Raw genomic sequence first — 13398 nt, forward strand, 5'->3', positions numbered from 1 at the left:
ACTATTTTCTCAGAAAGGGCTCATCCGAATGACCTGAAATTTGGTATACTGACATTATTTGACAAAAAAATGCATAAGTATCATGCACGGGTTAACTTGTATATATATATATATATATATATATATATATATATATATGGCATTTGAGCCCTGTTATCTGTATTATTGTGAAAATAAGAGTGGGAGCAGACACTCACCTTTATAGGATCTAAATGTTTGCATTAAACATTCACATTCATCATTAATCTTGTTTTCTATACTCTTCTTCCCCATCCCATAATCTCGCAATGTTGAAAGAGCAAATCTTCTCATCACTTTCCAGTTCTCACCATGAGCAAGGATAACACCTGAATAGAATGAATACAGATCACTGCGTTACACATATTTCTTCTGTATTTACGATGAAAAATATTTATGCTGAAATATGAATGTCACAAAAAGGACAGTTGTCCCTAACAAATAAATGTCGCTCTCTTCCCACCAATCCAACATCTAATCCTAGTCTATAAACTAACTTCTCACAATACATTCACCTGAAAACCTTACAGCTATTATTGAACATATTATTGTTAATTCCATCCTTAGACAAATGTGTCATAAAGCTATATAGCCATGGCTTGTGTAGGTTTGGAGTAGCCTGGAGTGACATCTGACAGATTAGACAGGCAAGTTAATTAAAGAAAACACAATGGGCTTTGTCTTTAATTAAATTGCCATTTTTAAAAAATGGACTTTACTTTTAGTTTTAGAATTTTAAAACACTTTCAGGCACACTTTCCCAGAGTGTCAGTAACTATTATCACATATAATATAATTGGTCTCATGTTAATGGCATCTGTATGTTGCCACTTTTGAAATGCATGTGAGCAGGGACTGGAATTTTGCATTCATTGAGCAGAAGTTATTTTACTTAGATGTTCTTGCAATGTGTTTAATATACGCATTCAACTCTTTTTCAGTTATATAATAACTTTTCACTCAAAATAGTTACCATGTCCTCTTGATGTTTTCTCAAATATTGGTGAATTGGGTCGTTCAGAAAATTCCTCGGCATAGTTGATTAGAGCATCTTTTACTGTGTCATAACCACACAGGATGACCATCTTTTCTAATCCTAACTGGACGCTGAATACTGAGCCGTACTTCTTGGACAACTGTAAAAACAATCAAAAAATGAATCAGCAGAGCATTAAAAGAACAATTATTAAATATTTTAAAGCTTAATATTTTGGCTCCCATTTCCCACAATCACCCCACCCATGATTTACCCTCACCCATTTCCCCCTCTCTCACATACGACTGGCCCAATCCAGTGTGGAATGTCCCATCTAGCATGTGAGGCTTAAGTTATTTTTGTCAAGTATTCACTCATTCTGTACATGCCAGTTGGACACTTCCCAAATAGGTACAGACAACACAAAACTCAGTGAGCCTTGACAGTGTAAATAGGCCGAGTGCAGCAAAATGAAATTCAAAATTATCTCTCTCTAAAAATATCTTAATAATATTTTCATGATTTAATTTACACCGGTGTGTGAAGAAATCTTTTTGCATAGTGGAATATTATTTATTTATTTTAGGTCAATAGGAATGAAATAATTTTGAGAATTGGTACTTTGTGAAAGTTATTGCTAAAAGTAGCACTTGGCACTTCCATATAATAATGCTGAGTGGAGAAATTATAATAAGGAAAGTAAAAGATGTTAATTTTTGATGGAAATAAATAGAATTCAAAAAACATATTTTGGCTGCACGAAAAATTATGTAAAAATATATTTATAGATGTAATAGAACACCAATTTGTTTGTGAATCCCACTCAAAATTTACTAACAATGCTCAATGGAGAAAATCTTCACTCAACCTATTGCACCCAATCAGATATTTACTTTGACTGTCTTATACTAAAAAGAAAAAAAGCTAGTTGCTGACTGGTTGTTGTGGTTCAGTGCGGAGTTGTAGTAGTAAGGATGTAATATCCCGTGTGGTGTTATTTAGAGTAATAACGTTGAAATTGCACCAGAAAGGTAAGGAGATTTATCCAGAGATTTAAAATGACACAAGTGTATTCTTAACTAATTTCCTTTTATTATTATTAATTATTCTGATATTTATATTAGAAGCAAACAATTATTTTTAAACAATATCTTATCATTTTAAAACTATTTACAATTGACAAACCTTTAAATTCACCATACTAATAATATCACTGACATCTCTAATATTAATATATATTAACTTAATTTCTCCATACAACTTTAAGACCTACAGTATATATTTCAATATTTATTTGTAGAAGTGGTGCACGTGGTTGGGGCCCATAAATTACTTTTTCACGCCAAATAAACTGATGATCTTTTGTATTACACAGTCTCTTTTGTGTGTATTCACAGACCTCTTTATTTTCTCTCCTCTGAAACTGTCCTCAGTACATAGCTCAGTCTCTGTTTAGTGTGATTTCACAGATCTCTCTACTGCTTATTTGTTTTCAGCACTTTCCTTTTTACTCACACCTCTCTTTGGCTCACTTCTTATCTTCTTACACTTTCTTCACTTTTAATCTGCTTATATATCACTTTGTCCGATTGTCATTATGTCCCTATTCCACTCCCAACTGTCACTTCTCCCTCAAGAAATAGTTTTTTTTTTTTTTAATCTTTATAAACACTTTTAACAATTAACAAATGAAATTAACAAATTAAAAACATATAGATACATCCCAGGGTACTCAGATTTTGGGGTATCACAAGGAGCAATGTTAGTAAATAATCCTCTGCCTATTTTTTCTGGAGAGAATGTTAATTTCATTGCAATTGTGAAATTGAGAAACTAATATTACATTTTTACGTTCAATGCCATGATGCTTCTCATTTAAACAAATTTATGCAAGTAAAAATCACACATTTTATGTACAATTCTGGAGCAGGTGATATTTTTATCCTCAATTCACTTGATGAACCTATTGCTGTAGAAACGGAATGTACACCTAAGGTTATTTTCCTCTATTCCTTCCTCTCTTAGACTATCAGAAGTATCAGTTCCACTCCTGGCAGCTACACAGTTCCCCAATGCAGCTCTACCCAAATTCTAAGACATAATTTACTGATGGTTATATGCAATGTGCTCATTTTCATAAAACTACAGCTTTCATATTAGTAATAATTACTACTACTGCGCATGTTATTGACATATCATTAGCAGTGCTGGAATTAATACTCTGTTTACCTTATTACTTATAGTAATGCTGGATAAGGGTTTAAGTGGGGTGATGTTTCATGCTAGCAAGAAAAAGTAAAAAAATTAAAATAAAAAAGTGAAAGTATGTTCACACCATTTGGTAGCACCTACTTAATTGCTATAGGGTATTTGCTACAATGTGTAACCAAATGTATCTAACACCTACCTTAGTTTGTTAAATATGTGCTCTGTTTACTTGTGAATGGCATATTCAAAATTAAGCAAAAATATACACTTTGGGTCTAATTGCGTTAAATTTACAAAGGGCATTTTACTAACATTTAAAAAAACTTGCAGTAAACCACAGGCATAAATTAGCAATTAGCTTATATTTGTCTTGTTAAAATTAAATACTGAAAGTAAATGTCTGATTGGTGTATTTTAGTACAACTTTTGCCCCTAGATAAAATGTAGGTAAATTAGCTTTTATTGGCCAAACAGTGGACGTTTCCTTTAAATGTAAAGGATTTCAATAACAGTATTTCGTGGTGGTCTTTCAGCTCTATTTGAAAGCCTGTTGTGTCAGATCTCCCTAGTTCTGTGTCGATTTAAGCAGCAACATGGACGATTTGCCAGGACCCTGCTAGAGTGAATGGTAGGGGGCACTCCTCAAAGTAATATTATTGACAAGAGGATTTTGTAAAGTTCTTCAATAAGGCCTTTCAATGATTTTGTGGTATTTAGTAAAAGTACTTTATTACCTCTATAAACGATTTATGAGGTTTTTCCAAGTCGATGCAGTGTATATTTCCAATGATCGGTAAAGGCGTTGGTCCAGGGGGGAAATTCTTGTTATTGTCTTGTTTCCGGTTGTTAAAAACATTAGCCAAAAATAGGACGACAACAACAGAGAGAAGAATTGTGACAGGGTCAATGGTAATCATGTCTTCTGTAAAATCTAGAGGGAAGACAAACATAGTTCTTTTTAAAATTATTTATGATTAAAATACAGAACAAACCAAAGTCAATGAAGATCTTTCTCCTGTCCTGCTATGGTTCTGGTCATCAGAGAGAAACAGAGAGAGCTGCAAGACTGTGAGGCCCATGCAGGTGAGACTAGAAAAGAATGTAGCTAGTTTACAGTAATTTATTGTACTTGATTTAACATCTATCCTTGTACAAGCTTACCCTTCTTTATGAAGCCTCATTATAAGTGAGTTTTTAGTGGTTCCCACAGTAGAGAGTGTTGGATCCCACATATATTGTTAGATATATATGTTAGAATCCACCAGATCTATATTATATATATATATATATATTTATTTATACACAGTGTCGGACTGGTGCATGAAGGGCCCACTGGGGGACTGCAATGCTAGGGGCTTACCAGAGGGGGTGTGGCCAGCCATCATAGAGGCGAGACCAGACACTAGAGGGGGAGCAGTCAGCCCACGAAAAATATCTAGCATCATAGTGCAGTATATAATGAATGCAGTGTGTATATAAAGAGTACATAGTCTTGATCTGCCCCTTAGATTGGGCAGAACAGTCACCAAAAATCGGGATTGTCCTAGTAGAACATCAGAACATTTGACAGACTGTTCTACCTGTTCTTGTCACCACCTGTTGCTGCTTATTTCTTTAGTTGCGGCTTGTCTGGTTCCTTCATTGTTGCCCTATTTGGGGAAAAAAATGTGTACATTAAGCAAATTCCAACCAGCCCCGGCATTGAATTACTATGGCCCACGATTAATACTTAGACCTTCCTCCAGCCCCAACATTATAGTAATAGTATTCCCATTTAAAAAAAAAAAACTATTTCTCTCCCTCCAAACAGCCCCTGCAATAAATTAATCGCATTTACGTATAATAAATATACCTTTTTCCCGCAACCGTCACTGCTATTAAATAACTCATAATCACATGTAATAAATAGACCTCATGTTCCTCAAACTCAGCCCCACATTCAATTAATAGCCCTCAAACCACCCCATATTAAATTAATAGCCTCCACTATAAAATGTAATTGCCCCACCATCACCCCACAAACAAAATAGCACCCATTAGTGAGCCACCACCTACCAGACACACATTACATTGCCACAAACCCGCTGTGCCATCACACACACATTACTGTGCCCCTTCATCGGCATGCTATGCCCCCTTAATGATCACACTGCGCCCTACATGCTTCTTTTGCTCCCCCCTTTTCCTGGCCCCACTTCATCACACTGTGCCATGCTGCCTTTTCCCCTCTTCACACTCTGACATGCTGCTTTGGCCTCCCTTCACACTCTGCCATGATGCTTTGGCCCCCCTTCACACTCTGTCATGCTGCTTTCGCCTCTCTTCACACTCTGCCATGCTGCTTTGGACCCCCTTCACACTGGGCCATGCTGCTTTGGCCCCCCTTTATACTCTGCCATGCTGCTTTGGCCCCCTTTCACACTCTGCCATGCTGCTTTGGCCCCCTTTCACACTCTGACATGCTGCTTTGTTCCCCTTTCACACTCTGCCATGCTGCTTTGGCCACACCTTCACACTGTGCCTTGCTGCCTTTGCCCCTCTTCACAGTCTGCCATACTAAATTTGCCTCTCTTCACACTCTGCCTTGCTGCTTTTTCCCCACTTCACACTCTGCCATGCTGCCTTTGCTCAATTTCACTCTCTGCCATGCTGCTTTGGCCCCTTCACACTCTGCAATGCTGCTTTGGTCCCCCTTTACACTCTGCCATGCTGCTTTGGCCCCTCTTCACACTATGCCTTGCTGCTTTGGCACCCCTTCACACTCTGCCATTCTGCTTTGGCCACCCTTCACATTCTGCCATGCTGCCTTTGTTCCTCTTCACTTGCTGCCAACCTACCTTTGCAACCCCTTCACTCGGTGTCAGGCTGCATTTTGCTGCCTATTCACTCACTGCCTTGCTGCCTTTTCTCCTTTTTTTGCTTCCGTTCCTTCACTTACCTTTTCTATCAGCTTCTTTCTTCTCTTTTTCTCTTCTGTCTTCTTTCTTCTTGCCCACTCAACTCTGCGCCACTCCTCACTGAGCGTATGGCGTGATGATGTCACACCCGACATTTAGTGCAAATGGAGCAGAGTGGAGGGGCGGCAGCACTGCGGTCATGTGAGTATTTTGTTCATGGTATCCTTTTTATGGTGAAATCCAACCAGGTCTATTTAGATTTAGTGCTGGTTGGGTATATGGGGAGGAGGCATGTTGTCCAATTTTTAGTTTGTTTTATTTTATAACAGTGCAGCATTTGTAAATCACTTGCAATTCTCTAATCAGTTTTCTTTTGTAAGTAACTAACAATTACCTCCTCTGATGCCATACATGCTACCAATTCATTCATATTAATTAAGTATTTCGTTATTTATCATTGCTAGAATCTGTCTTTCACTGACCACATATATTGGCAATAGTTTAACAGTGACTCATATAATTAACAGTGGTTTTGCAAGTAAATGGTTTAATGTTAACATTACTGCTGGAGAAACCATACAACATGGGATAAGCGATAGCAGCAAACTGCTAATGGGACTCACAGAAGTGCCTAAAAAAATTATTTCTGGAGCAACAATAATAAAACAAAACATAAAATACAGACACATTTCTTAGACAGGTAACTGCTTATATATCCCCTTTAATGGAGAACTATCATCTTAGTCAAATTATTGGTTACATTTATTGATTGACATGCTGCACAGAATGATGTACTGTAACCCATAGCAACCAATAAGATATCACCTAACACTCCCTACCCCTTCATTTTTTGCAGCACAACAATCCCCCTTTTGACTGGACTTCTCTGCTCCTGTCCCCTCTATCCTCTTCTCCTTTTCCAAACTAAGGCCAACCCTTGCTATAATTTTCTTTCTCTCCTGAACTGTTGTGTCTACTTCTCCCACCTTGGAAAATATTCAGTAGTGCTGTCAAACTTGTATGTTCTCCAAGTAGCAACATCTTCTTTTTCTTTTCACAGTTTTCATAACGGCAGTTCAGGACAGTAGAAGGGAGAAAGCAGGTGGCACAGAAGAACAAGCATGATGCTTGGTGTTAGGAGGAGAAGATGACCTCCATGCTACAGCCATGGTTCAGGACAGAATAAGATGGACCATAGCACTGGATGTTAGAAGGAGATGATGACCTCCATGCTACAGTTTTGGTTCAGGACAGGATAAGATGGAGCATAGTACTGGATGTTAGATGAAGATGATGACCTCCATGCTACACCCATAGTTCAGGACAGGATAAGATGGAGCATAGCACTGGATGCTAGGAGGAGAAGATGACCTCCATGTTACAGCCATCATTCAGGACAGGATAAGATGAAGCATAGCATTGGATTTTAGGAGGAGATGATGGCCCCAATGCAACAGCTTTGGTTCAGGACAGGATAAGATGGAGCATAGCACTGGATGTTAGGTGGCGATGATGACTTCCATGTAACAGCTTTGGTTCAGGACGGGATAAGATGGAGCATAGCACTTGATGTTAGGAGGAGATGATGACCTCCATGCAACAGCTTTGGTTCAGGACGGGATAAGATGGAGCATAGCACTGGATGTTAGGAGGAGATGATGACCTCCATACTACAGCCTTGGTTCAGGACAGGATAAGATGGAGCATAGCACTGGATGTTAGGTGGCGATGATGACTTCCATGTAACAGCTTTGGTTCAGGACGGGATAAGATGGAGCATAGCACTTGATGTTAGGAGGAGATGATGACCTCCATGCAACAGCTTTGGTTCAGGACGGGATAAGATGGAGCATAGCACTGGATGTTAGGAGGAGATGATGACCTCCATACTACAGCCTTGGTTCAGGACAGGATAAGATGAATGAAGAGTGTGAGGTAGGGCTTCCATTTAAAACCTAGGGGGCATCAACTGTCTGGTGAGCAGGCCCCCCATGACTGCAGTGCTCTTCTACATACTAGTGTTTACCACATTGCACATCTTGTGTCACAGTAATCTACAGTACATACCACTTACTGCACATCAGCAACTACGTGTTATTAAATCAAAATAAGAACCTATCAAAGAAGAACTCCAGTGAAATTAAAATTAAAAAGTAACTAAATGTTAATTATTTTATGGACTCATGCAGTAAGTCAACTAATATCCATATTATTCATCACCTCATCTGTTTATTCCCAGTTTATGAATTTTAAAAATCATTGAGTTCCAATGTCATCGCTTCAATATTTATTGGGAAAAAATGTATTATAAACAATAACACACCACCTAATGTACAGTATTATGAATATTCTAATTTATCAAAGATTTCCATGAGCTATATAAAATCCCTAGTCCTGCAGTCTTGTACCTTTAGATGGGCACGGAATGCCTTGATGACGTTTAATTTCCCAATAATTTACAGTAGAGGTTGATAATGAATTAAAACCACACAAAAACAATCATCTTGTTATTTCTTTTAGGCTATAACTCCAACTCAAGCGTGCACTATATTTTAGTATATACAATGGAATGCTTAAGCTTATGGCTACCTACAATAAAGGCTGTGTACAACATGAAATTAGGCAAGTCTACAGATATAAACTGAATGATAACACAGACACATGGTTTTTACACTAAACTTCATGATTACAAAATTTCAGTTATATTGATAGAAAAAGTAAGAGGGAGAATCAGGAACGAGAGAGAAGGCTTTGTTTAAGTACTGTCCCTTTAAGACAGAGACAGGTTTGAGGTACACAGCTACAGCAAACAAATAGGTATTAACTAAATTAGTATATTACAGCCTAATAATATCTGTGTTCCAATTACTTTAAAGGTTCCTAGAAAAAAAGTCAGCTATGTAATAAAAAGAAATAGTATTTGGTTTCTTACTTTGAGCACTGTACAGTGTAGAGCATAAACAATGAGCAGGTCTGGTCTCTCCTCCTTTGTCCTTCTTTATAGAATCAACTGCTTTTAAACCCTGGGAGAATAAATAAGCCTTATCTAGTCCTCATGTGTTGATATTTGGCAACTGCTGTTCTCTTTATTACCCCTCCCACAATAAATATTACTGCACACTCAAAAGAGCGTTAACCTTTGTTACGTAATAGTTTCCAGCCTACTAGCTCAGCATTTCATAAAGAGGTTAAGTAAGTTTAAATTAATAACTCTTATCTCTATCAGTCAAAAAGAAAATGGTAGGTCCACTTTGCCCCAAAGTTAATGACCCTTCATGTTCCATTTGTGGATTCAGTATTCTGTTATTTTAAGCTTTTCATTGAAAAACATGATTGATTACCGGAACTCAGTGGTAAAGAGCACCCTGGTTCAAAGGCTCCTAATGTATATACCACATATAGAATATTTTATGTTAATGTAATACACACAGACATGATCACTGAGTGACTCCTCCGATAGTCACTGAGAGTAGAGCTGCTCCACAAGGTAGCATCTCCTTCTGAAGTCACTGTTAGGAGCCATGATAGGTAAGGTGATGGGGATGAGAATACCATACATATAGACATGATCACTAAGCACTTCCTCATACATGAGTAGATTTATCAAATGATCTAAAAAGGAAAAGTGCAGGTGTTGCCCATAGTAACACATTAGATTATAGATAACATTTATCTTGTACATTCTAGAAAATGTTAGCTAGAATCTAACTAATTACTATGGGCAACATCTCCACTTCTTCTTTTTAGAAGGTTTGATATAACTACCCTACAGCCACTGTGAGGAGCCCTGCTATATATGGTAATAAGAAGGTGATGATTATAAAGCACCTTCTCTTACAGACATAAACACTAATGTACCTTCCCTACAGTTATTATGATGAGTTCTGGTATAGAAGGTTATGAGAAGGATTGATGTCATATACACAGACAGAATTACCAAGCATCTCCTCTCTCAGCCACTATGAGAAGCACTGCTATACATGGTAATGAGGCGGGGTGTCATACATACAGACTGATCCTCCTACACAAAATGCTTTAATCTCCAGGTGAGAATTTCCCACCAATGCATATGTGCTGTACCTCAATATTTACTGATTTATAAAAAAAATAATATACAATTCAATTTACTAGGCTACAACTTATTGGTGTGTGTGGTCCAAAGCAGACAGAGATCATTCCCTTTTTTTGGCCAATTCTGAACAATAGGAGGAAGGTTTGTGTATACAGAGAATAAATGTTCTTGAAACAGAATAACCTCTGTCCGCTTTGGACCAAACACACCAATAACATGTAGCCTAGTAAACAAAGAGCCGAATACTTATAGGCATTAACACCCTCCTAGATAAAAAGGAAATAAATAAAGCAGACAAAGATTATTCCCTTTTTGGCCAGTCCTGATTGGAGGATTTATACATGCAGAGAGTGCGTGTTCTTCAAAGGAATTATGTTGCCATCTGGGCTGTTGTATTTGTGCCAGAGATGGTGGCAGCTCCAATGTTCTGTCCACTATAATCCACTGACCCAAGATCCATATTAATGAAACTGGATTTGGGGTAATCTGATCTAAAATTGCACACTTTGCATGTCACATGTTGACAGTGCCCACTATGGACATGAGACTTTACATAGCATGTATGAATCATATCTGTCAAGTTTATCTTCACCCACACCAGGTGCAGTAAATTAATTTGATGTTAATACCAAATTATGATTGGCCAGTGTTATACACTGCTGAAGATTCCAGGGAAAAATTTCTATCTCAAAAGCCCAAAGTGTGGGTGCAATCAAAGGAGAGAAACTAAGATATTAGTCTGACAATGGAAGCAGAAGTAAGTGCAGTGGGTGTGAAGGAAATGTAATTGTAAATAATGTCAAGATGATTTTTTATGTTTGTTAAATAATATCTATTACAAAAGCCTGACAGGAGGCTTAAAAAGCTGGGTTTGACCTGTGTGTGTGTGTGGGAGACCCTGTGCCAAAAAGTGACCAGTGACTAGTTAGGGACTTAACACTTATAGCCAGAGTTGAGGTCTATTGAATTATGTTTATTGTTGTGAAAGTTTCATTTTGTTTGCAGAAGACACTGCGAGGACTGTTTATCCATCCTGACAAGTGAATAAATGTTAAGTGATTCAGCCGAAACCTGTGTGAGGAGCCATCTGTTTGCACGCTTTTCACAACTATTATGCATTATAGCTTGAGAGAATTGCGGACATTCTTTGACACCATAAAAATTAAACATATAAACTGCACTTCACCTTTACTCTACCAAAAGAACTCACATTACCTTATTGCCAGCTCACCTTTTCTTTATTTGTTGAAGGTACATAGGTCCAGAACTCAATTGACTTGTCCCTCCCCCTTCTATTCAATCAGATAATACGATATTTATGCCAAACTCTGCCTTATCCTCTACATGATTTAACTGCTTAATGATGATGTTTCTTTCCACTGCACAATAAACCTCTTTGTAACTCGTTTAATTATTACTGTGCTCAAGAAGCAAAGACACGGACATCAATTTAAATTTGGAAATAAGGACACAGTTTTAACTAAAATTTAAATTGTGACGGAGAAATCAAAATGTGATTTCAGCTAAACAGACTGATACTAAATCAAACGAGTAGATGGCCAATCGGCCCGGATTCCACTAAACCAAGGATGTTATCCCTTACTGAATGGCCGGCACTTTATCTGGCATCAGAGAAACAGTCCTATGTGAAAACAATTAGTGTAGTGGGTAAAATAAACTAGACTCTGGAATCATCTCATTGTTATAGTATTGTCTAAAAAGTATGTTATAATATGTCCTCAGAATACAAAGCAGTGTAGGTAACAAGTGTTACATTGTGGTGCACATACACGAAAGAGCTTATTATCTAAATTTAACTTGATTGAAAAGCACCAGGTATTCCGCTTCAATAAAACATGGATGTATGTTATCACAATGATGTTATTGTTACAGCAAAATGATTAAAATGTGTATAGTGTAGAGAATTAAAATCTGTACTCGGGAATGATCTCATTGTTATAGGCTTCATCTAGATAGTATGGTATAATATGTCCTCAAAATATAAATCAGTGTAGGTTAATTATAACTGAGATAAGGTCCTCGGTATTTACTGAATAAAGAGCTGTCAGTTATGCTTCGGAATCACAAAATCATTTAAATCGCGAGTACTTAGATTGGGTTGTACAAGTTTAATCTTGAACAAATTAGTTAAAATTAGACTGGGCCAACAGTGAACATGGATCGTAGAGCCCAATAAGGGAGCCATAAATTATGCTCACTCACTTACAGAGTTAATGGTAAGTCCCTGTGACCATATTGTTTACTGAATTAAGACTGAAAATAAAATATTCCTCTAAAGAAGTTATCATATTGGTAAGGAAACATGTCAGAAAATCGGTCACTCTGGCTCTGACTTAATCAAAGATAAGATCCAGAATATGATTTATAAATTACCATAGCAAAGGGACATTTTTAAGCCCTTTTTCCAAGCATCATAATCCCAAATAGAAATCTTCCTCTGCAATACTGGAGCTTCCTGGGACAGATAATTAAACATGCTAATTAAAGAACAGCTGCTGTCAAACAATTCTATCCGGTCGCTGAATGCGGTTAGACCGCACTCCTGAAGGACAGGCCTAACTTATTATTTATCTGCACATGGAAGGTCTTTACATTAGACCCGTGAGTGAGTTCTGTTTTGCATACGATAACAACATTGGATAAGAGGTGCATAGATATATATTATATATATATATATATATATATATATATATATACTGCTGATTATAGCTGCTAAACATTTAATCACAGACTTTTTTCTACGCTGGGGCACAAATAATATCCATCTGGCTTCTGGCAATAGATTTATATGTCCAGATGCTCCAAAAATATTATTTAATATTAACATCTATTCACCGAAAATCTAAGTAGATGGTGCTAAACTTCCATCTATAAGCACAGATGTTTCATTGACTGTTGCCCATTGTTATATGGTCTTTATAAGAGTGCTAGTAAGTGATTTTAGCACAGAGAAACAATCACTACCATTTAAGTTTGGTCGGATTATGTGTGGCATCATTATATGTTGGAATATCTGAAAATTACAGCAAACTGTGTTTCACTATTTAATATTATTTTTATATAATCTTTTATTATGTGTTTATATTAATAAAATACTTTTATTCAGATTTCACTGTGTTGGTATCTCAATATTGAAGTTGGGCAACTACATCGCTGTTTACTGTTTTTTCTTTAGTGATAAATCTGAGTCTACTAATAATAGTACC

General features: G+C 37.1%; 1 protein-coding gene and 1 pseudogene across 1 annotated transcript in view; both read right to left on the bottom strand.

Moving 5' to 3' along the window:
* LOC142143453 (cytochrome P450 2K1-like) overlaps positions 1-9137 on the bottom strand; it is a 30097-nt gene extending 20960 nt beyond the window's left edge. The window contains exons 1-4 of the mRNA XM_075201303.1: positions 9032-9137; positions 3937-4133; positions 992-1154; positions 198-347 (exon numbers count right to left, since the gene is read on the bottom strand). Coding sequence (XP_075057404.1) covers positions 198-347; positions 992-1154; positions 3937-4119 — 496 coding nt within the window. The 5' untranslated portion in view covers positions 4120-4133; positions 9032-9137. The remainder of the gene's footprint in view (positions 1-197; positions 348-991; positions 1155-3936; positions 4134-9031) is intronic.
* Positions 9138-9559: 422 nt separating this feature from the next.
* The window catches only part of LOC142143095 (uncharacterized), an 88373-nt pseudogene continuing 84534 nt past the window's right edge, over positions 9560-13398 (bottom strand).

The sequence above is a fragment of the Mixophyes fleayi genome, chromosome 3, assembly GCF_038048845.1.
Source record: "Mixophyes fleayi isolate aMixFle1 chromosome 3, aMixFle1.hap1, whole genome shotgun sequence".
Classification (NCBI taxonomy): Eukaryota; Metazoa; Chordata; class Amphibia; order Anura; family Limnodynastidae; genus Mixophyes; species Mixophyes fleayi.